The sequence below is a fragment of the Heterostelium album genome (assembly GCF_000004825.1).
Source record: "Heterostelium album PN500 unplaced genomic scaffold PPL_scaffold8, whole genome shotgun sequence".
Classification (NCBI taxonomy): domain Eukaryota; phylum Evosea; class Eumycetozoa; order Acytosteliales; family Acytosteliaceae; genus Heterostelium; species Heterostelium album.
The window spans coordinates 26470-51174 of record NW_008805070.1 but is presented as its reverse complement, the minus strand read 5'-3'; the positions used below and the strand labels follow the sequence as shown (position 1 = coordinate 51174).

At 31.3% G+C, this 24705-nt stretch overlaps 11 protein-coding genes across 11 annotated transcripts; 4 read left to right on the top strand and 7 right to left on the bottom strand.

Annotated features, from left to right (window-relative positions):
• Positions 1–403: 403 nt before the first annotated feature.
• On the top strand, positions 404–3715 carry PPL_07666 (carbohydrate-binding domain-containing protein; the record flags this gene model as incomplete). Its single annotated transcript, XM_020578500.1, has 5 exons — positions 404–461; positions 1289–2598; positions 2681–2869; positions 2968–3526; positions 3639–3715. 5 exons carry the CDS (start codon positions 404–406, stop codon positions 3713–3715), a joined length of 2193 nt encoding a protein of 730 aa, XP_020431369.1.
• Positions 3716–3950: 235 nt separating this feature from the next.
• On the bottom strand, positions 3951–5462 carry PPL_07665 (uncharacterized protein; the record flags this gene model as incomplete). The annotated part of the gene is given in 6 exon segments (XM_020578499.1): positions 3951–4188; positions 4259–4353; positions 4428–4902; positions 5053–5119; positions 5139–5321; positions 5411–5462. 6 exon segments carry the CDS (start codon positions 5460–5462, stop codon positions 3951–3953), a joined length of 1110 nt encoding a protein of 369 aa, XP_020431368.1.
• Positions 5463–6951: 1489 nt separating this feature from the next.
• PPL_07664 (uncharacterized protein) lies at positions 6952–8442 on the top strand (the record flags this gene model as incomplete). Its single annotated transcript, XM_020578498.1, has 1 exon — positions 6952–8442. One exon carries the CDS (start codon positions 6952–6954, stop codon positions 8440–8442), a length of 1491 nt encoding a protein of 496 aa, XP_020431367.1.
• A 166-nt stretch (positions 8443–8608) lies between these two features.
• PPL_07663 (uncharacterized protein) lies at positions 8609–10091 on the bottom strand (the record flags this gene model as incomplete). The annotated part of the gene is made up of 3 exons (XM_020578497.1): positions 8609–9310; positions 9382–9878; positions 9971–10091. The coding sequence occupies 3 exons, from the start codon at positions 10089–10091 to the stop codon at positions 8609–8611; spliced, it is 1320 nt and encodes a 439-aa protein (XP_020431366.1).
• A 730-nt stretch (positions 10092–10821) lies between these two features.
• Positions 10822–11640, top strand: PPL_07662 (uncharacterized protein; the record flags this gene model as incomplete). Its single annotated transcript, XM_020578496.1, has 1 exon — positions 10822–11640. The coding sequence occupies one exon, from the start codon at positions 10822–10824 to the stop codon at positions 11638–11640; it is 819 nt and encodes a 272-aa protein (XP_020431365.1).
• A 56-nt stretch (positions 11641–11696) lies between these two features.
• PPL_07661 (uncharacterized protein) lies at positions 11697–12248 on the bottom strand (the record flags this gene model as incomplete). The annotated part of the gene is made up of 3 exons (XM_020578495.1): positions 11697–11831; positions 11916–11999; positions 12069–12248. 3 exons carry the CDS (start codon positions 12246–12248, stop codon positions 11697–11699), a joined length of 399 nt encoding a protein of 132 aa, XP_020431364.1.
• Positions 12249–12715: 467 nt separating this feature from the next.
• On the bottom strand, positions 12716–13204 carry PPL_07660 (uncharacterized protein; the record flags this gene model as incomplete). The annotated part of the gene is made up of 1 exon (XM_020578494.1): positions 12716–13204. The coding sequence occupies one exon, from the start codon at positions 13202–13204 to the stop codon at positions 12716–12718; it is 489 nt and encodes a 162-aa protein (XP_020431363.1).
• Positions 13205–13429: 225 nt separating this feature from the next.
• PPL_07659 (uncharacterized protein) lies at positions 13430–17995 on the bottom strand (the record flags this gene model as incomplete). Its single annotated transcript, XM_020578493.1, has 6 exons — positions 13430–14409; positions 14484–14657; positions 14720–14932; positions 15001–17268; positions 17345–17645; positions 17717–17995. The coding sequence occupies 6 exons, from the start codon at positions 17993–17995 to the stop codon at positions 13430–13432; spliced, it is 4215 nt and encodes a 1404-aa protein (XP_020431362.1).
• A 513-nt stretch (positions 17996–18508) lies between these two features.
• PPL_07658 (uncharacterized protein) lies at positions 18509–19931 on the bottom strand (the record flags this gene model as incomplete). The annotated part of the gene is made up of 2 exons (XM_020578492.1): positions 18509–18747; positions 18821–19931. 2 exons carry the CDS (start codon positions 19929–19931, stop codon positions 18509–18511), a joined length of 1350 nt encoding a protein of 449 aa, XP_020431361.1.
• Positions 19932–20103: 172 nt separating this feature from the next.
• On the bottom strand, positions 20104–23929 carry PPL_07657 (uncharacterized protein; the record flags this gene model as incomplete). Its single annotated transcript, XM_020578491.1, has 9 exons — positions 20104–20502; positions 20644–20838; positions 20941–21006; positions 21062–21378; positions 21428–21914; positions 21984–22174; positions 22253–22476; positions 22659–22909; positions 23918–23929. 9 exons carry the CDS (start codon positions 23927–23929, stop codon positions 20104–20106), a joined length of 2142 nt encoding a protein of 713 aa, XP_020431360.1.
• A 337-nt stretch (positions 23930–24266) lies between these two features.
• On the top strand, positions 24267–24587 carry PPL_07656 (uncharacterized protein; the record flags this gene model as incomplete). Its single annotated transcript, XM_020578490.1, has 1 exon — positions 24267–24587. The coding sequence occupies one exon, from the start codon at positions 24267–24269 to the stop codon at positions 24585–24587; it is 321 nt and encodes a 106-aa protein (XP_020431359.1).
• Between the last annotated feature and the right edge of the window lie 118 nt (positions 24588–24705).

Genomic DNA, 24705 nt, shown 5'->3' with positions numbered 1-24705 from the left:
AAAAAATACACAAATTAAATTAAAAGATTTGTTTTTTTTTAAAATTTTCGCGAATTATTTTTTATACAAAGGGAGACAAAAACTTCTGGCTTCTCGATTTTCTGTTTCTCATCAAAAGTCTATTATTAGACTAATAATAAATAAACTTTATTTATATATTTTTAGTTTTGTTTAATTTTGTTATCTTTATGATAATTTAAAATTTTTTGTTTTTTTATTGTAAAATTAAAATTTGATGATATATAGATATGTATTAGTATTAAATATTTATATAAAATCAATCTCAAATAAAACCAATATTTAAAAAAAAAAAATTAACTTGTTAGATAATATTAAACTTTATTTAATTAATTGTATAATGAGGTTGTTTCACATTTTTTATTTTGAAAAATTAGTAAATTTAATGAACTGGAATACAACCCGTCGGAATCGATATAGAATACTGAGAAACTCAAGAAGTAGTATGTATCTAGCAATGTTATGGTTCCGAAGATAAAACTGTCCGCAACAGCACCTCAGTGGCCTTTTCCGTTCTTTCTCTTTGAATACTTTCAGTATCTGGGTATCATCTGCTAAGCCGTCAACATTTACATTCTTACCTGACATTTGAGTGGAATACAAACTCTTCAATTTTTTTAAAAGAATAAAACAACTTTATATTTTAAATGCTTTCTATTTATCTAATTTTAAAATCAAACAAGGTTTGATATTTTATTTTATTATTTATCTCTATGCGTTGACTTATAAAAAAATTTTGTGAAGAACCCCACAATCAGCATCGAAAAAAATTAATCATTATTGTAACAAAAAATAATCTAAATTGGAAAATGATTTCGATTTATTTCGAATTTTTAAATTTCCCACGAAAAAATTGAAATTTAATTATTTTTTGAAAAGGTGTTGTTAATCATTTAGTAGGCGACACCTTTCCTTTTATTCATCAAAAATTAGTTGGTTGTTAATATCGAAAATTTAAGTTATTTTTTTTCACTTTTTTATTAATAAACTTTATTTGTTTTTTTTTTTTGTTTATTTCGTTATTTATAAGTATATTTTTTTGTTTATCTTTTTTTCTCCAACAACCAAATCGAAATCGAATCTATTTATGTAATATATATTAGTTTTTCTTTTTGTAAATCAAATCAAATCATATCAAATCAAATCAAATCAATCATAAATAGATATCTATCTAATCATTTGTTTTCTATTTTTAGTTTTTTTTTTTTTTTTATGATTTTTTAATTTTAGTTTTTTCATTTTTAATTAGATATCTAATTTTTTCATTTAGAATACTTTTCAATTCTCTTTCTCTCTACTCTTCAAATTGAAAATATGAAGAAAAGAATAATTATAAAGTTTTATGTACAGAAAAAAGTTGAATATGGACAGTATCTAAAGATTGCAGGATCGGTGCCAGGCCTGGGATATTGGAATCCCGAGGTCGGCATTGAGATGAAGTGGACTGAAGGCGACTGGTGGATTGGCGAGTATCACTGTGAAGGACTACCAAGCTCGCTGCCAAAGAATCAATTCCGTTTGGAACCGTCGTTCGGTTTGATGCGTAGTAACAGCAATCAAGACAACGGTATAGCTGCGGACAGCAACGACAATGACAACGATGACTCTGATAACGATAGTGCTAGTTCGACACCGACAAGCAGTAGTGCAGCGTCGTCGTCGTCATCGTCATTCCATCTCAATAGTAATCAATCACTCTCACCCATCCTCAAGGGAGTGTCTCCGCAGTACATCGACATCGAGTACAAATACATTCTCTATGGAAACTACCAGACCAACTGGGAATCCGATCGTAATCATAAAGTTTCGTTCATGCTCTGGTCCGATCCCAACAGTCATTCGTCGTCGTCCGACGACATCTTCATTGAGATTCGCGATGAGTGGAATGGCGGCAACGGAGTGTGTCCAACGCTCGACTTCCAGTCGAATCAGCCGATACTTCCAATGTTGGATCAACAACTGCAACTCAATAACTATCAACAACAACAGCTACAATCGACATTGACATTCAATTCCTATTCCTACTCGTCATCACCCGGTGGCAGTAGTACCGCCAGCAGCAGTCGACTCAATAGCAACAATCAATATATGATGTGTGAGCGAGAGTATTGTTTCTTGCATCCACTGGATCCCCATCCACTTCCTATCTATCCAGCACAGATATGTACATTCATTGTCACCGACGAGGGAAATACCGATTGTCATTCGATCCTGTTGGTCAGCCAGTTCTTTGGATCGGATCTACAGAATTCAATACAGATGATTCCAATCGCTCAGGTTGGAATACCTTATACCTTGTGGATTGGACAACTATACGCACCGCAACCCATCAAATTCGAATACAAATATGTCATCATGAGCAACAATAACTCGGGTATCTACTGGGAGAAAGGCACACGTATATTCTCATCATCTACACAAGGACCGCGACTGTTGATCAACAACGACGGTCCACTTCGTGTCTCCGATGCATCTGCCTCTTGGGTACGAACAGGTCTAGTAGGTCTAGCCGAATCCGACAACAATTGTTCACTTTTATCTGTTGTTCAATTATTATATCATATATCACCATTAAAACAAGTAATTATTATTATTATTATTATCTTTTCGATCGAATATAGATATAATGATACTAACAATACGTTATATAATAATATCATAGGTACTTTTAAAACTTAGAGGTAGAATTGGATTTCCATTTACACAATGTCTTGCTAATATATTTACAACAATGGAAATGGGTTCGCAGACAACAGAGTTGAATCCACTACAAACTATGATCGGTCATTGTTCAGACTCTGCAGAGATTCTTAACATCATTTTATGTTCTTTAATTGAAGAGATATCTAGAGTATGATTATTATTATTATTATAAGATTTAGTATTGTTATTATTATTATTATTATTATTATTTATAACTAATTAACTTTTTCTTGTCTATTTAAATAGATTTCGAAAATAACAAATTATGAACAAAACATATGTATAAATCAAATATTTGAAGGTGATTTATCACAGACATCGGTGATTTTAGATAAACAGGGAAATATCGAGTCGGTAAAGACACACAATGAAAAGTTTGTAAATATAATACTACCGGTCAAAGGTTTCATTTCTTTGGAGGAATCGTTGAAGGTCTATCAGCACAATATCGAGGTGTTTGGCAATAATACTTTTGAGACTATCATCACGTTTGAGAATATGCCCGATATCTTTATCATACAGCTTGACCGAACCGACTACCAACCAGAGCACCACCGCACCGTCAAGGTATGTGACCGTTTCACCTTCCCAAAGAAATTCATCCCAGTCAACCAAACAAAGTACCGCATCAAGGGTATCTTGTGTCACACCGGCTCGACACAGGAATCCTACGACAACGGTCATTTCTATCTTTACATCCGACGACGTAAACAATGGTTTAAATGTGATGGTTCCAATATTTCCTATACTTCACAGAAAGAGGCTTATCACGATAGTTTCGGTGGTAACACTGATAAACAAGCTTGTAAGTTTTTAGTTAGTAATAATTAGTTTATGTTTAAATTACAAATTTGTAACTAATATAATTAACTACTCTCTCTCTCTCTCTCTCTCTCTCTCTCTCTTTCTCTCTTTAGATTTATTAATATATGAAAAAGCAGATGGTCATTATCATAATAGTCATAATAATGAGGAAACTGCAAATTCATCTTAATATTAGTAGTGTATTTTATTATATATATATACAAAAAAGAATTTAATATCTAGATTAGATAATATTAGTTAATTAGTATATAAAAATATTATAAGAGTTAAACAAACTTTCAATTGAAAATCAAACTATATATTGTTTTGTACACTTTATATTATATTGTAACATATAATATAATTATTAACAAGGTTAACAAATTATATTTATTTAATTATATTTAAACGACTTTGTTTGATGTTTAATTTGTATTGATCTCTTTAATTTTAGCATCTGTCAGTTTAGTAAGAGTTGCAATGTAGTCATCGGTGATCTTTTGAACGTTCTTATCAATCTTTTGCTCGTCGTCTTTGATCAATTTGTATTTCTTCTTTATCAAATCCATTCCTTCTTTTCTGTGTCTTCTAATGCTAACCTTTGCTTGTTCACTCAAGTTATTAACCGATTTAATAAGATTTTGTCTAAGTTCTTGTGTTGGTCTATTGATTTATTAAAGAAATAGATTAGTAACCTTAAATAACTAGTTAGTTATTGTTTGATTAAACATACTTTGGTAATGTTAATTTAATAAATTGATCTTGAATCTGTGGACTCATTCCAAGATCTGATCTAGATCTTAATGCTTTTTCAACATGTTTTAATAGCTATAAACATATAACAATATGGTTAATAAATTAACATGATAGCAATCGATTGATTTTAAAGAAAAAAAACTTACAGATGGATCGAATAGAGTAAGATGTAAGGTTAATGGATCTTTGATGGTAACCATTGCAATTTGATTCATTGACATTGGACCGTTCGGTGTCTCTACGGTGATGAGATCAAGAAGTTCAGGTCCGGTTCTTCCACAACGGATATTACCGAATCCTCTACGAAGAAAGTCGACGGTGGCATCGCACGATGACTTCATAGTGTTGAGATCGACATCCTTCACAGAGTCATAAGCTACTTCTTTCTCTTTTTTGTCATTCTTACCGCCACCACCACCACCACCTTTTTTAGCACGTGAATCAATGCAGACTACATTACCATTGTACTGATTGATGGCTGACACACGTGTATAATAGGTTCTTACTGATGATGATGATGATGTTGTTGTTGTCAATCTTAAACTATTTGAACATAACTTCTTTGATTGATTCGTAATACAAGTGCCAATAATATTAATATTATTGATATTGTTGAATCTTCTTTAACAATAAATTATTTAATGTTTGTTTCAACATGAGTGATAGTGCTGATTTCGAACAAAAATGATGAAAAAAAAAAAAAAACATTGGATTAGCACTTCACTGTTGAATTCCTGGCGATTTTTTATTTTTTTTTATTTTTCTTTTTACAAAATGGTTTCCCTATTTGGAATTAAATGATTACTCCAATATTCGCTCTCAATCCAGCGGACATGTACTATTTTCTGGGAAATCACAAATTTGTCCATTATTATTCCAATATAAACCCTCTTGACAATAGACTTCATAATACAGTCCATCATCACATTCAATATAACTGTCACAACCATCTGGATTTGGTTTCTTACAATTTCGAGGATCCGGGCAAACTTTTGATACTTTGTCACAATCACAACGAGGATCACATTCCTGAGAATTTACTAAAAGTTTAATTATTTAATTATATAATTTAAATTTTGGTTCAATAAAAAGGTTAACTTTAAAAGTTGATTTCAATTTCAATATTTACCAAAAATAACAATTGTAAAAAATAAAAATAATAAAACTATCTTTGATGTCATTTTTAAAAAGAAATATTTCTTTAGTAATCTAATTGATACTATTAAAGTGAAATAATGTAAAAAGATTTACTCTGAATGAATTATATATATATTTGTCTAATTTCATTTTATCCCTCCCGCAATAGAGATAAACACCACATTTGATAGGTTTGCAAAAATAAAATACATGACAGATTTTCCAATTGGTTTGAAAACAATATTTTTGAAAAATAAAAATAGTTTTTTTGGGTAACACGTGAAATTATTCTAATGGATTTTTCACAGTTCTCACATCAACAATCTTTAAGACAAGTAGAAATTTAATTTGGATTTAATATATATTTCTACTTGTTTAATTCCATTCAATGACAGATGGAAAAAATGTTATTTCATTTTATAGGTTGGGTTTTTTTTGCACATCTTTTTTGTATTCTCTCATTATTTTTGAAAAAACCCAACCTATAAAATGAAATAACATTTTTAAATATGAAAAGATCTATATCGGTTGTAAATCAAAATAAATAAATCTTTGTGTATTGTAGGAAAAGTGATTTTTTACCACTTTTATTCCAATTTACAAAAAGTCTACTGAAAATATTTTTATAACTTTTAGTAAATTCTCAGTCATGTGATCCTCGTTGTGATTGTGACTAAGTATCAAAAGGTTGCCCCGCTCCTCGTTTATGTATGAAACCGGATCCAGATAGATGTGAAAATTTTATTCGATGTGATGATGAAGGAGTGTTTAATTTATTCCATTGTCAAGATGGATACGAATGGAACGATAATGGACTGAAATTTGAGATTTCCCAGAAAATAGTACATGTCCTGCTGGATTGAGTGCGAATATTGGAGTAATTATTTAATTCCAAATAGGGAAACCATTTTGTAAAAAGAAAAATAAAACAAAATAAAAATTATTAAATTATATTTCGTTGTACCTGATCTCTTCCAAGAACAGGTTCTTCGAGGTTGTTTCTTTAATTAATTAAATTTTAGTATGGTATATTAAATAAAAAATTTGAATAAAAATTTGAATGTTGGACACATATGTAGGGGATTCCCAATTAGGCGTTTCTAACGAATCTTAGCACCGATTTCCCTATATTTTATATATAATGTTCGATATAAAAACTTAGGAAATGGTTAGGAACAAATTTTTTGATATATCTTTTTCAAACTTGAAGTTAATCAAATTTTATTTTTTAATAATGATTTACTTTTAAAATGTTTTTATTTTTTCTTAACATACTTTAGAAACTTTCAAAAAAAAACTTCCAAATAATTTATAAAGATAACTGTGTAAATTAAAATTAAAAGTATCTAATGATTATAAAAAATAAAAATCAATAAAGTATTTTCTTAAATAAAAAAAGTAAATGAAGTATGATCTTTACAATTATTTTGAAAACCATTTTGTTATATTCTTCATTTTCATTTTATTTGTTTTTTTTTTTTTTAAGTTCATTTAATTAAAAATTTGTGCGATGTTTTTACGAGTTAAACAACAATGAGCGATCAGATAGATAAGATTTTGGATGTACCTGTTGCTTGGGATGCAGACGATAATGAAGATCAAATAAATAAATACATAGATGAATCTATGGATATTTTGGTCAATAGAACAAAGCTATTAAAGATAAAAGAAGAGAAGAAGAAACAAAGATTGAATGAATCGGCGACGTCGTCATCATCAAGTAAACAACAGATACAACAACAAAAACAACAAATTAAAAAGGAAGAAGAAGTAGATATAGAAGAACCAATTATATTGGTTAATTTTACAAAGTTTACTGATGGTCATGTCTGTTGGAACAACGAAGAGAACAAGTTGTCCGGTGAACGATTGTTTGATGTTCTGGTGAAGAAGATCAACGAATCGAATGAATCGTTCACCAGAGTCACCGAGGATCTCTGGCAACGAGGATTGGCATTTCACTCGACGAACAAGCGGTGGCGTGACGATATCAAACAGTTGGAGCAGCAGTCAAACGGTGACTTCTTCTCGATGCTGACGTACCCGATGGTGGTGGGTGACTTTTTGGTGAGCGAGATGTGGCGAAAGATCAAGGAGCGTACCGAGTGGAAGAGTGTCGATATCCTAAAGTGTGTATATATTGCCAAGTGCAACAAGTCGATCACCTACAAACATCAGATGGCACTGGCATTGGAGTTCATGGCCATGGAACAGCAGATTCTCGGTCCGACCGCCAAGCTGCTACTCGAGGAGGAAGACATCGAAGCACAAGAAGAGATCAAACGTTATGAAAGAGCACTCTACAAGAAACATGAAAAAGAAATCACCAAGCGTATAATCGACAAACTACAACAATCTATTAATATAACTGAAGGAATAGATTTAAATGATAAAAGAATATTTGATAATAATAACAGTAATAGTAATAATAATCAACAACAAGGTGAAGAAGAAGATAATGGTGAAGAAGAATATAGTTATGATAATAATGAAGATGAAGATTATGAAGAAGATGAAATAGAGGATATAAAGAATACTAATGTAAATGATAAGAATAGTAGGCAAGAAAGAGAAGAGCAAGAAGAAGAAGATGATGATGAAGATGGTCAACAGAGTTATCATGAAAGTGAAGAGTATATAGATGAAGCAGATAATGAAGGTGATGATGAAATAAAGAATAATAAAAAAATCGATAATAGCATTAATAGTAATAGTAATAATGATATTGATTACGATGATGATCAATATGAAGATGATGAAGGGCAAGAGGAAATAGATCAAGAAAAGAAAGATAATGACGATATTGAAAAGATGAATCAAGACACTGACTTGATTCCACCGAAACCAACTATGAATATACTAGATCAAGTGATGGCAATGGTATTCAGTTCTCTGACGATCACATCAGACAAAGAATCACACTATAAATCATTAGCTAGAATTCAGCAATCAGTAAAAGATACATGGGTAGAGGAATTTGGATGTCTTCCACCAACTTGTATCTGGAGAGAAGATATGTCATAGTAATAATAATAAAATATAAATATCTAGTAACATATATTGTTGTTGTTATTAATTATATAATATTTATAAATATAAAAATATTATGTTATAGGTTTTTTATTTATTATATATTATAATATTTCATTGATTCATTGTGATTATTTATTTCTAAATATACTATACTCTATTATATCTTTTCTCTTTCTAATATGATATCCTTTGAATTACTGCTGTTCTGTTTACTGTTTTCTTTTTGGTCTTCATCGTTGATGTTACCGGCGGCCAAAGATGAATTAGCGGCAGAGTTGAGCGAAGATGAAGTATTCTCGTGAGTCATCGAAAGGATTCTCTCACACTTTAGTTTCTTCTTGACACGTTCATTGTCTTCCTCCGATAGCAGAGCTCTTCTAGTGGGAACGTCTTCAATCTTTTTCAAATCGTCATCGTGTTTAATGTAAAACGATGTATTTATATCATGTAATGGTGTCGGTGTATTAATTTGTTGTTGTTGTTGTTGTTGTTGTTGTTCATCTTCTTTTGCTACATTATTTCCATTTTGGTTATTATTATTATTATTATTATTTATATCATCCATTATAACTTCATCACCAGTTGTTCCATTACCATTACCATTACCATTAGTATTTCCATTGGTATCTCTTTCTCTTTCTCTATCTCTATCTCTATTTCTATCGCTTCTGTGATGCCCATTTCTATCTTTCTTTGACTTTCTACTTGATTGTCGAGGTTGATCTTTCATATCATACGATGTGATAGGTTGGGGTGTTGTAATAGTCGATAATTTAGTTAACGTCTGTTCTATCTTTCTCTTTTGTTTACTCTTTGTTTTCTTTAATGTATGTGAATCTGTTACAACCTCCCCAAACAGCTATAATAATAATATTAATATCAAGTTAATTAATATGATTCAATTAACTTTTATAACATCAGTTTACTTACAGGTGTCTTTGCGTAAGTATGTTTATCAGGGAAACTCGGTAAAAATGATGGAATATGTGGTGGTAATTCTTGTTGTTGGGTTGAGGTTTGTTGTTGTGTATTTGTTTGGCTATTGTTATTACTATTGTTATTTGTTGTTGTTGTTGTTGTAGATGAAGATGATTGTTCATTTTCTTCTTTATTATTATTGTTATTGTTATTATTGTTATTTAAATTTGATGTTGTTGATGATGTTGATGTATTTATATTATTTATAGTGGTTGTTAGTTGTTTTTGTTGTTGTTGCTGTTGAGCCTCGGTTATCTTTTGTGCTGACAGTGGGAATGGGGGAATGGTTCTTGCAAAGGGGATCTCCTCTGCCTGTATCAAAAACTTGTGTAGCTCATTCATATCGATCGACATATCCAAGAATGCCTCGTGAACATCGTGAAAGTTACATTCTGTTCTACTTGCCAATTCACAATACTGATGTGCTCTACTACCTATTTCCTCAACATCTTTAATATATATATATTTAAATAAAAGTATATAAGTAAACAGACATATTTATATAATATGTAATTGTAATATAACAGGTTTAACAACATACATAATCCAATGATATCTGTCAATGCTTCACATGCAGACTGACTGATCGCAGAGAATCTGTATCCTCTTGTAATTTGGGCAACTACTACCCTACAGAGTGCTCTAGCATATGCATCACTCATTACTTGCTTATCTCCTTGTTATAATATTAGTTGGTCACCCTCCTATACTATTCTATTCTACTCTACAGATATTAACTTTTTTAAACTTTTAACTTTTAAACTCTGTCTATTAAGTTTTTAATTTTTTGTTTTTTTTACTTTGAGTGGTTTTGGATTTGATCTTATAAAATAAAATAATAATATTACTTTTTTTACTTTTAAATAAAGTAAATGTAAAATAACAAAAGAAAACAAAGTAATATTACTTTACTATTATTTAAATATTGAAAAAATGCTATCGATCAAAAGAAGTTTGTTTTATTAAAAAAAAAAAGAACAAAAAAATTCAAATTTTTTTGCTGTTAGAAATTTTATTTGATTTTTTTGATTTTTTGAATTTATTTGTTCATAGATAATTGTTTTATATTTAAATATATACAAATTTAGGGTGATGTGATTCAAACCTTTAAATAAATAAAAGAATAATATATATATAAGTAATATTTATGATTTACTTTTTTTTTTTTTTTTTTTTTTTTTAAATTCAATATTAAAAATAATTACAATATTGATTTGATGATCAAATTAATTTAAAATTGTCTTTAGTTTAATTGTTTGTTTTTACCCTTATGATATTATAAATGTAAGATCAAAGCTTTAATTAAAAAAAACAAAAAAAAAAAAAGTTAACATCATTTTTCTTTTGAAAATAAATTAAATTAAATTAAATGATTTATCATAATCTATAAAAATGTCGAGTGATAACAATATAAATAATAACACCAATAATAATAATAATAATGGTAATAATATTACTATTACACAAAAGAAAGCAATGGATAGAGTGTTTGAGATATTACATCCTCAGCATGAAACAATAGGAGACTACACATGGAAAGGTGCAAAGTTTGGTTTGGTAACGGGCGTTGCTATGGGTCTGGCGATACCAGTGTTCTTTAAGAACACAGATCGTGTCTCTTCACTGTTGAAATCGGTGATCAATATGACATTCATTGGAACATCCTATCAGGCAACCTCTTACTTTTTGGATCATCGTATGTTCATTCCGGGCATCTCCAACGCGTTGGCGAGCGGTGCAGTGTCGTGCGGTATCACCTCTGGTCTTCTCGGAGGAATGAGACAGGCGCCCGTAGGTGCATTTGCCGGTAGTGTCATTGCGGGAACCGGTCATCTGGTGTACCGTGCTTTCATAGCAAAGAACCCCGCACCCGGGGCACCCGGCTCACAACTAGCCAAAGCCAAAGAGTTGACCGATCTCATCAACAAGAACAACTTGAAACTGTCACCGATCGATACCTCACTTTACAACCGACTGGTAGAGGAAGTTTCAAGACCCGAGCAACAGACCGCTACAGAATACCTAAAGTCATTGTCACCATTCAGAGAGATCGCACCAAACGAACGTACCGATCGTATTGCAAGACGATCAGGTGGTCAACTTGAAGTACCAGGTGCAATAGTATCACAACAACAACAACAACAACAATCATCTAATCAATCACAAGCATCAACAACTTCTAATTCATCAAATACACCTCGACAACAATAAACCAAACTCGCAACATACTTATATTATATTATATTAGATTAACTTTATTATTATTATTATTGTTGTTGTTGTTCAGGTTGAATATCTTGATAAATTTCATCTTCTTTTAATAACATATTTGGGATACCTTGGTCGATTGGATATACACGTTGGCAATTTGGACATGTCAATTGACCTGTCATTACTTTAACCTATTGTTGTAGAATTAGAGGTAGTCGAGTGTTAAAATCAATTATTTGATAGTGATAATGATCATTAGCATGTTATATACTTACATTACATAAAAGATTATATAAATTCTTTAAAAACTCTTCATCTTCAATTGATTTCTCTGTGATTGGACCTAAATTTAAATTAAACTAAAGATATTATATTAATGATATGTTACTTTGTTTTTTTTCTTTCACAAATCTAATTAGATTGCTTACTTGTGCAGCTACCATTGTAATACCTTTCCAATCCAACTTTGGAAAGATATTCTTTGTAAATTCAACGTTAAACTCTTGTTCTAATTTCGAAACATCTTTAACCTCCAATAGCAATGGAAATCCTCTACCGACACATTGTCTCTTGGTACAAGCCATCATGTTATGTGTTAAAATCTTCATTTTCTATTAGCCTTAATATATATATATGAATAAAATAAATAATTATTTCTTTATTGTTTATAAATAATTAAATTAAATTAATAAAAAAAAAAAAAAACGAAAAAAGGGAAAAAAAACGAAACAGCTTTTTGTTGTGAGTTGTGAAAATTTTTATTTTAGTTTATTTGTGATTAGTTTTTTACACAAATAGATATATCTACATAATAATATTAAAGTAGTTTTAGCATGTAGAAAACATGGTGGAGAAGCCCTATATGAATCTGACCAAACCAGGTCCGATGTAACATTCTTAATGGACAGGCTTCTTCACTATGTTTTCCATTGTTTTTGTTATTATACATGGAGATAAATCATAAATATATATATTGCAATAATATCAAAGTTTTTAGTGATATTTATTTAAATAAAATAAAATCTGTAAAAGAATTATTAAAATTAGAAGATGATAGATATTTATTTTTATTAATTCATTTCAAAATTAATAATTTTAATGTTTCACCTTGACAGAGTGCCGAATTTGATAGTGTCCTATATTCATTTAATCTTTTACCAGAGTAAACAATTGCCAGTTTTGAAGCATCTACATTGATTAGAGCAGATATCTCTTTGATTAAAGATCGGATAGTTTGGTAGTGTTTCAAATTTTCGAAAATGATTGGTGTATCTTGTGTGTCTAATTTTTCAACGAAAAGTTTCAAAACCTTATCGCTATTGTAATGCTTTTTATCGACTAGGTTAAAGTGATCGTCATTCTTTACACTGAGTTCCTTTAATGTTTGGTCTCTGTTTGTGAGAACTTGATCGTCATACATTAATACATATTCATTCTGATTTGGTTGATATTTGCCTGTTTCCTCCAATTGTTTAACCATTTCATTTAATGTTGCATCTTCACTAAATGTTTGATTCCAATAAGTTTTAGCTGATGTTTGAAAATTTAATTTTAACAAAGACATTTTTATTTAATCAAATATATATATTTTAATAAATTTAATGTAAATAAAATAAATGAATCAAAAAAAAAAAGAATGTGTCACAAATTTTAAACATTCACAAATAATAGATTTACAAAATTTTATCTAGATATTTAAACTGAAAAAAAACTTTTAGTATTATTTTAAATTAATTTGTTTTTTTTTTTAAACTGTGAATTGTTTATAAATTGATTTTATTATAAAAAATTAATTTACCCATGTTGGATATTTGGCGGTTGTGTCGGATCTAACACATGTCTGTACAGGACAGGTAGCAGTAATGTAATAACCGAATCCCCAATCCAAATCTCTGATGCTAACACCACCACGAGTGAATTTCTGAGAGTCATCGGTTAGACGTTTGTTTACAATCTTAATAAAGAGATTGTTGGATGTTGGGTCAAAGTAATATTTGGTTCCATCACCGTTGAGAACTCCAGATTGCGAACTGGCAGTGGTCAATGTGATCCAGTATTTTTGATCGTCCCAAGAGTTACCGGCTTTGATAACAAAGGTGGATTGTGGTGGGTATGTCAATGCCAAAAGAATGTATTGTCCATAGGGAACCTGACGTGTATCCACTCTGAAAGAGGGTGGCGCCACACCATTGTAGAAATTAAGATACCAACCCATTCCGAGGATACCAGTGATACCGGCATTCGAGGTGATGAAAGCTGTTTGTGGACCTGGTGGAAGATTTGGTCCGAACAACGAAGAGTTTCCAACATTGACAAAGGTATCTTCAGTGCTGCCGTCATCAAAGATCAAACCAGGTGCGACCACTTGGATATTTCCAACTTGACGACCGTTTTGTTCACAGATCCATGTCTCCCAATCGGTATTGAATCTACAGGAACTATCGAAATTCCACCAGTTCAAACTGGATCCAACGATCTTTGGTGTAGATGAGACCATTGAAACGGATCCGTCCCAATCGATAAAGTTGAAATATCTACTTGATCCAGTCTCACGAATTTGATGACCGACACGTTGAGTGTTTTGGACATTGGTAAATGTAATTCCTTTGGTTGCAGAGATTTGTTGTGGTTTGTATAAATCAGAGTGAGTCATTGAAACGATAACACTGTTATCAGATTCTGGATTGGCAGCATTTGAATCATGTTTAAAGTTTCTGAAATTAATATTGGTAATAATTGTTTGTGTAACAGTATCATAGAATTGGAAACCTAATTATTATTATTTTTTCAAATTTATGTTAATAATTTTATAAAATGATATAAATATTTAAATGAATACATACCTTGACGAGTTACCATTACATCTGAATATTCAATACGATTATCAGCTGGATTGTTAGAGAAACCATTTACAATTGCATTGTTGATCCAAGCAGAACCAAATACAGTACCAGAGATCTTATTATCATGCGATTCATAGGTATCGATTTCAATTTGATTACCCCAGTGATTTGCACCTAAAAAAAAAATATTAATAATTTTTTTAATTTATAAAATTTAAAAAAAGATAAATAAATACCTGATGAACATTGTGAAACTTTCATATTTGTCCATCTCATCCAAACTGGATTTCCATTGACATCTTGAGTGTCTCTGTCTTGTCTACCGGATTTGTAGGTTAAAGAATCAACATTTGGATTTTCATACCAAAGTTTACCTCCACAATAAATACATGAACCAAACCAGAAATAATATCCAGCAGAGTGAGCTGAATTACCATCGAATTCAAGAGCTATAAAATAATAAATATAGTTAATAAATTGTAATAATATAATTGTTCATTAATTTAAAAATAATTACTTGTTCTAGATTCCGGACTAAAGTTTGTCATATTCTTAAAGTTACCAATTGGTTTTGGAAGGTTAGGGAATGAGTAGGATGCCCAACCACCACTGGCAGCATTACCAATAATACGATTATAGGCGTTTGTAATGTAGTAACAACCAGCAGAACTATCAGCAGGTTGAGTTAAATCGTTGTTCTGATAGAATAGTTCACCTTGTTGTGAATTTCCAGCGGCTGGTTTTCCAATGGTATGTACATATGCTGCTAAATTGTAGGCAATGGTGTTATTTTCTTCAACACCATCTTCGATATAATAGCAATGTCCAGTGGCGTCGAAAGCGGTGTTTTGTTCAACTACCAACTGGTGAGTACCATGAACAGTGTAACAACGATAGTATGACTTTTCAACGGAGCAATCAGAGATGTAGGAATTGATTACAACACCTGCCAAATGGAAATGTAATGGATAACGACCCTTGAGATTACGTTGACCCATCTTTGTAAGTTGGATTCCAGCGAATTGACCGTTCGACATGGTGAGGACGTGTCCACCAAATTGTTGGGCATCGGAATCATCTGCACCACGGAAGATAATTCTACGTGAAATCAAACCGACTTCAGCTTGATACTCTTGACCACCATAGTGAAGGAATTGCAATGGTTCGGTGAATTGAACGATGTTTCCATTGATTGCAGCAATAGTCATCTCTTCGTTTTGTGGATCGAATTCATCTTCGTACTTGGAAGTGGTAATGAAAACACGTTGTCCGACTTCCCAATTGACATTGTCTTGGAGATAGATAATAGATTCATATGGATAGACTGTTGCTGCCAATCTCGACCAAGTTTTGTAGTATTGTTTACCTTGGACACTAATGTAACCACCTCTGGAGACAGCAATACCTTTACTTCCAAGATATTGGGTGATGGTGTCGGAAGTTGTTTTCTGTCCGTGGAAAATAATTTCGATATTTCCATTCATACGACAAGTTGAAGAACCCATTGTTAGCTTTCCTTTGACATCAACATCGTGAATGTTCATAGTGTAGCTGGAATCAGAGAAAATTAATTCACTGCTTGCTGGAATAACAATTTTCTGGTAGACAGCATCTTGGTCGATGGAACATGAGGAGATGAGAACTTTGGAATTAGCTGGGAGTGTGATAACTGAGGATGGCGATGGAACAGATCCATTCCAGGTGGCTGGATCATGCCAGTGGAGCAAACCACTTTGGAGATGCGGACAGGTAAGACGATCTTGTGGCATAAGACCGGTGGTTGGCTTTCTAAGATTTACCAATTCCGAATCTTTGTTGAGAAGAGTGGGTTTAACAATTGGTTTCGAAGCAACTGTAAATTTCATGTTACGGAAATATACAGAGTTGATCTTATTGGTTTGGTTCAAGAAGAGATTGATACCAACTACAGAAACTGGGAAATCTTTGGTTGGGATATAGTCGAGAGAGTGAGATGTCCAGGTGTTGGGGTTACCCAAGGCTGCACCAGTTCCAGGGAAGTTGGCACATTCACTTGGAAGCTTTGGATCGATCCAAGTTCTGTCACGTGAGCTGTTGTAATATCCATATACACAGATTTGCAATCCGAATAAATAGTTGGCAGGGTTGGAAACGGTACTGAGTAGATCGACTTGGAGATTATACTTCTCACCGGCACGCAAATAGAAATTTTGTTTCATGGAAGCCAATTGGTATTGATCAGGACCCCATGCTCTGTTGATTGTAACATTCAATGCACCTCCAACGTCAACTCCGTTCGATTTTGCTCCGGCTGAACATTGGCTGAAGATTAGTGGTTCAGACCAATCACCTGTAATTGTCCAATCGTTATACGATGGGAGATTGAAGACTACTGGGCTGGCAGCTGTGGGGATAGCTGGAGAGACTGGACCATCGGAAGATGGTTGTGGATCTCTCCAGGTTGAACTCAAAGGACAAGTTTGGATGGCGAAAATATTAACACCAAGATCAGCAGAGATAGATAGAGTAGAATCGGAAGTTCCACAGGCACCTTTTGTAACCAATTTACCATTAACGGTATCAGAGTTGAGAGTACATGTTCCATTGACAGATGGAGTGACACCACTATTGGTTTGAATATTCAACTTTCCGGTGTAACCTGCCATGAATCTAATATCAACTTTATCACCAGTTGAAATGGTAACATTGGAACTTGAGGTCATTTGGAATGAATACATATCAACAGATGAGATAGAACAAATATTTAAAGTACTAACAGATAATCCATTAAATTTAATTGGGAAAGCTAAGTTTTGGTATTAAAAATAAATTAAATTTGTTAAAAATAATTAAAGTAAAAGATGTAAAAATTGAAAAATTACCCTTCATATGACAAGCATTGATATTGATGTTGGATGCTTGGAGACCACTCATATCGAGAGAACCACTAGAGGTTTCCAATGAAATCGATTTGAAAAGATATCCAGATGGTACTCTAATAGTAACTGTTACACTGTAGTCAGTCATATTCATGGCAAAAACAAAGCTGGAAAATCCAATCAACATCGCTAAAAATACAATCATTCTGTTCTTTGTAGCGAAAGTGCTAACCAACAAAAATGAAATCAAAGTGAACAATGAGAATGATAATTTACTACCATTTGAAATTACATCGGTTGGTGCCTATTAAAAAAAGATATTTTTAAATAAATGATTTTGTTTGATTTTGTTTTTTTTAATAGAAATAATCTTACACCAATACGGAAATTAGTGGTACCTGGATCTTGGTGAACTAAATCTTTGAATTCAGCTTGACCTCTGGTGAGTGAAAAACTGAGTTTTGGTGCTTTGAGTGAATCGTCGTTTTCGAATTTATAGGTGGTTTCGACTTCCACCGATTTCATAGAGAAGGTATCTCCTACTTCTACATCTCCCAATGGTGAATCGGCCAATACCACTATGGAATTGAGCGATACCACCATTGATAGTACCAAAATGGTACTCGTCAAATAAAATAAAGTGTCAAACTTCATTTGTTTTTAATATTAAAAAAAAAAAAAGTTTTTTGTTTTCTTTTTTGTTTTATACTAGTAACTTCAAAAAATAAATAAATAAATCTAAAAATAAAAATAAAAATACAGTTGAAAATAAATAAATAATAATAAATAAATAAATAATTTAGATATGTTATAATATTTTATTTGAAGTTGATTGATTTACAAAAAAGAAAAGATCGATCATGTTGTTTAAATTAGTAAAAATCAAAAAAATAGTAAATCAAATTATAAAAAATCTAAAGGTGGCTTTTTTGCTATTTTTTTGATATTTCAAGGTTACATTTTCGTATGAACCCATTATAAATTGGGTGAATTCAAGAAAAAAAATGTAAAAAATGTTTAAGTGTGTGGGATGGGTTTTTTTTGACAAGTCGTTACTGTGGTGATCGATCAAAAGCAGTTCGAAAAAAAAGATTTTTTTTTGCATGATTGATTGCGTCATTAAAAATAAAGTTTGCTTTTTAGTAAAAGACTTTGTTTAAATTTAGATTAGCTAGTTGGAAATCGCAAAGCAGTCGATGGACTAATAGTTCCACCACAAAAAGTATTGTAAGAAAATGAACGTAGAGTTGTGTTTGTTGATAGTGCATCTACTACTCTTTGTTTGAATTGATCTAGTTCCTCTCCACCAACTACAAATGTAATATGCATATTTGTCAAATTTGGATGAGTATTTCCACTGATTATTTCTAATATTGAATCTGTAACTGTTTCATATTTACATTGATCTAAAATATATAGATAATTATTATTATTTTGGTTAAAATAAATCGATTTGATTTGATTATTTCAACAACTTACCATTAAACTCTTGAAATGATTTATGTACAAGTTTAAATTGTTGAACGGTTTGACTGATGATATTGGTGCTTTTGGTTTTTGTGTAGAATAAGCTGTAGTTGACATCGAGGTTGATGATACACTTATTGGCTGCCAATGCTTGTTGAATGCCATCTTTTGTATCCAGTGACATTTCGTCCAATCCCAAGTTACCAAAGTTTACATCTTTCAGTTTGTTGTTCTCTCTCATCACCATGTAGAGTGCATCGAGACCTTCCTGTGTCATATCACCGACACCAGTGTAGCATTGAATCTTTATATACTCTAAGGTGCTCCACGATGCGAAATAGTAAACGAGTCGACCTATCGACATACCTTCTTTCATTGTTAGATCCAAGAACTTGAGAAACGGATTCTTTGAGAGCGCGGTGAGCAGTTCAGACGAGCTCTCTTCGTTGTCGTCCTCGGTGTCGCGTTGAATCTGGCAATTCAAGTACTTGATGTAGTTGAAACAAGGTAGATCCACTAAGAACAGATAGAGCGGACTGCCTGCTTCCTCTTGACGATCGTCTCTGTACAACGAGAGTGAGTCGAGCGATGGAAACACTGACTGACAGTTTTCAAGCATATCGTAGAAATCGCTGGGAATATCGCCCATTCCGAATGTAAAGGCAAAGACATGTTCGATCGACGATGTAATTCCATCGAGCTTTCCTTCCTTTTGCTCGTCCACCAACGTTTCTATCAGCTCTCTGGTAATGTTTGCTTGGTTGCCACCTCTAATCGTAAGTGACTGTAGTTTATTGACGATAGGAAACTTTTGTTTGGTGGTCTGTTCACCTCTGATCATCATGAGCAATGCTGACAGATCTGTATTATCGTTATTTGTTACGAATTGAACGATATCAACACTATTTATCGAACAAGACACCAATTTAAACCATCTCTTACAAACTTTTGCAAGATTGAAAGCTAACTCTGAATATCCAATATAAGTTCTACCAGCAAACTCGTATGAATTCGATCGTTTACGCGGTAAATCCGATGTCAATAATAATCTTATAATCAATGGTTCAACCATTGATGTTCTACTACTTTCTCCATTATTATTATTATTGTTATTATCTGACATTATTTTGTATATCTATCTATATATATATATATATGTCTATTAAATATTAAACTGCGATGGTCAAATTAAATCGTTTGTTCATTCAAATTATGTTTGTTTTTGTTTTTTTTTTTTTTTTTTTTTTTTTTTAAAATTAATAAAATTAATATTTATTTATTTATTTAAATTTAATTTAATTTTGATCATAAATGCCCATATTTTTGATTTCCTCTTTCAGTTTCTTGGCATTACTTCTGGTGAAACGAACTCCAGGTGGCAAGATATGCATTACTAGTTCACCTTCATTCTCTCTCTTTTTGGTGTTGGATAATGTTCCTGGACGGTACCTTCTCTGTAACTTGGGTCCTGCAGCACTCTGTTTGTAGAATTTCATATCCTCTGCAACATCTGTATCTATTGGATGGTATAAGCTCATTGCGTATAAATAGCAGGCAGGTTGAATATTCTCGAATACCAATTGTGGTTTCAAAGCAAGCCTACCACGTGAACCAAAGTAAAATTGTCTATATTCATTATAGTTTCCAATTGAAGCATGAACTTTATCTACCAATGCATTATTCTTTAAACAATACTTTAAAATAATAGATTGAATTTTGAAATTAAATTAATATTCGTTTTAATAGTAGTTTTTTTTAATATTAATAATGAAAAAATAAGAAATTTATATTAATAAATAATAAATAATTTTAGTTTTTTTAATCTTTATATTTACAATTGTACCAGCATGATGAACAGAATAATCGTTTCTATTGGAATCACCAAGACATATTATACCTGCTTCTTTGGAAATCATAATCTTTTCATGTCTTTTCTTGGTTTCACCGTCTTCGCCACTCCACAACGGTTTCCAACTTAGAACATTTCTAAGACTAAAGCGATCTCCAATTAGAGATGGAAATGTTTCTTGCTTTAATTATTTGAATCAATATGTTATTACATATAATATATTAAAAGTTAATAAACATTAATAAAATTGAAATATTTTTTCTTATTGAATAATAACACTTACATCAGTACTAACGAAAAAGTCACCTCCTTCATTTATATAACTACGAGCAACCAATAGATAGGGATCCTATTTAAAAACTATTAATATATAAACTTTTTAAATAAAATATATATATATTTACCACTCCAAAATCAGTAAAACTGCAAACTGTTTTCTCTTTCTTGCAGACAAAGTTACTTGTATCATAACGAGTCACTGCTTTGCAATGTGTGGTTGACATCTTGCTAATCTTGGTTGGATCTACATTTTCAAATATCTTATCCATTTCGAAATCGATATCTGGCAATTGTGATTTGTCCCTTAGTTTATCGTTATATCTTTCCGCAAAACATTTACTGTAGAGTTGGTAGTTTAAATTGTCATTTTCAAGCTGATCTGTTGGTTTATAAAAATCGGTGGTTTTACCATGCGAATTACAACCATTTTTCTTTCTAGCATCTTATTGTTTTCATTAGTATTTGGTAGAGTTGATTATATTTTAACTTACAGAAAGAATAAGTAGTAAATGCTCCAAGTTTGAAAGGACCTCCATTTTCCATACAATATTTCTTTGTAACTTCATAAGTTTTATAGTCATTAAAAGCTCTCCTTAGAATTGTCTCGCCGTCTACATTAACACCTTCATTGAATTTCTTTTGTTGAACATGCTTTGTCCATTCTACATCACATTTTTGAAGATTAGGAGAAGTGGCCATTGAAGTAGTCGTGGTAAAATATCTGCAATCGTCTTTTGCTCTCACCAATACTGCTTTGGTATTTTGTAGAATATCAAAGAATTTGTCAAGATTCTTCTTGCCAACCAATGAGTTACAAAAAGCATGCTGCGATGGCTGAGTTGCTTTCAACTCTCCTTTGTCATTTGGATTGAATAGACCGTCGTCCAAAGTGAAATGAGGCATTCTCATTGAATGTGAAATATAAAAACCAGTATATTTATTCTCATCTGGATCTGTATAATCATAGACATACAACGCCTTATAGATGAATAGAAAGAATTAATTAATTATGTTGATAAGAAATGGGTAGTTAACGATCGAATTTACCTTTACATGACCATGATAGAAATCACCAGCATCAATTTTTGTTTTTTCCGGAGCTTGATCATGATACCACTCCATTCCCAAGTATTTTTTACTTGAGCATACTTGCGGAGAAATTACTGGACCTTCACCTTGTTTGGTATGAAGTTTCATTAAATCGGTAAAAAAAGTATATGAGGTAGATGGTCGAAGATCTATTTTTATTTTTTTATGTTAAATATTAATTTATTAATATATATATAATATTGAAAGTACATGATTAAAATACGTACCTAGTTTACTATCCATATAAAGTCCTCTTCCATATTGATAATCTAAAGATCCTCCATTGCTATCTGCAAGATGAATCCACCAAGCCACATCTTGTCCCTTTATGTTCTTACATGATAATGCTAAACATACATTGTTAAATATAAAAATACAAAATAGTATAGATATTAATCTATTTAAAACTATCATTTCTTTGTTTATAATACGAAAATCGGCTTCGTAAACTCTGATCACAAAAATCTAGCTCTTTCTAGATAGAAAAACGAAATTCGTTCTGATCATTTGGCTTTTACAAGTATCAAATTAAATGAAAAAATAGGGTGCTTTATATTGGGGGTGTACTAAAATGGAAAAAACTGAAAAAAACATTTTTTTTTGGGATATTAATTTAATTTCAAAATTCAATACTTTAAAATTAATATACGTAATAATAGTAGTTTTTTTAATATTTTAATATTTATAATTGTACCACCAGCATGATGAACAGAATAATCGTTTCTATTGGAATCACCAAGACATATTATACCTGTATCTTTTGAAATCAAAATCTTTTCATGTCTTTTCTTGGTTTCACCGTCTTCGCCACTCCACAACGGTTTCCAACTTAGAACATTTCTAAGACTAAAGCGATCTCCAATTAGAGATGGGAATGTTTCTTGCTTTGATTTATTTATTATTATTTATATAATGAGCTATTTGATGATGTAGATGGTTTGATGCTATTACTGGTTGTTGAATGATCAAGATGCTAATACTACTACTATTGTTATTACTGTTCGTATTTTTTTTTAAAATTAATGCGCAGGGTAAAGTGGTGGGACTGGCCAGTTTTGTTTTGTACCCTTCTTGCACACTGAAGTGTGGGAATAGTGGTTATCAACTCCTTTTTTTTTTAAATTTAAACTTTTTATAGAAAGATGGATTCAGATGAGGATAAGATAGTAGATCGTGAATTAAATAATCCCTACTGTTAGATCTATTCTATCCTAATACAACTCAACTTATTAATTAATAATAACTATAACTTTGCTAATAATAATAATAATAATAATAATAATAATAATAATAATAATAATAATAATAATAATAATAATAATAATAACAATAACATTTTTTGGCTATATTTCTCACGGCCTGTGTGAGAATGTAAATATAATATAAAACACGAACTAGCAGGTTAATATCAATACCTGCAATTTGTTGACTGATCATGACAAATCTTTTTTTTGAAAAAAAAAAAAAAAAAAAAAAAAAATAATCCATCTTTGGTGAAAATAGCTTCAGAAGCTATTTTTGAGCTACAAATACATAGTCGCACCATCATCGAAGTAGAGAGATGTAATGTAAGGCATACAGCTGCAGCTTTGTGATCATGGTACTTCTATAAATCCAATACTGTGTGCTCTCTAAAGAACACTTGTGATTATTATTATTGTTATTGCTGATGTCCATAATAATTAATTGAATGACGATAGATAGTTAATTAAATAAAGTATTTAGTTTTGTTTATAGATTTAACATTAGATCTTCTGTCTATATTTCTTGTCCTTTCTGTATCTCTATCTGTGATATTTATATCTGTTGTTTGTTGGTATTTTGTTGTCTAAGGACAATAAGGTAGCCGCCAAGGCAATGCCGGCACCCATCAATCAACATCAATAATATACACCAGCCAACATATAGTAATAACCAATTATAATTAATTAAATTAATTAAATCAACTAAATAAGTAATAGTTCAAAACAACAGATCGAAATAATAATTAAATTAGAATCTGTTGTTTCTGAATTAAGTATTCAACACTCAGCCGTCAAGCTTCTCAATAATGAATATATTGAGTTTAACGCGACGTTAAAGATTCATTCAGTTTTAATTCAATTCATTCAATCTATTCAAGAATTAATTAGATGATTAGAACAAAGATTAATAAATAAACAAAAGATAAACTAAGAATTAAATTATATAAAGACATTATTAAAAACATTATATTATTATTAATTATTATTTGAATAAGAAATGTCAGATCCAACCGATCAATCAACAACAACAACAACCACAACAACCAGTAGTGCAGCAGCACCTACTGATACAACAACCACAACAAATGATCTTACGATGAATGAACTCGAGAGCAATAATGATAATGATTCAATCCCATCAACCTCTATGTTGTTCACGGACGTTACTCCCAACAACACTCGTCCTGATCCACTCCCATCCGATTTATTCAAATCTACTCTGGCTGCTTCCAAATTACCGATCTCCTCTGCTGTCGCTCCAAGCCAGTCGGATAACAAACATATTTTATATTATTACTCCGAATTGTGGTATAGTTGATTCGTTGAATATAATAAAATCATCTAGATGATTTGTAAGCTGGATTATATGTTGAATATAATTATCTGAATTGTAATTATAATTATTGGGTTAATTGTATATTGGTATGTTGGTAATT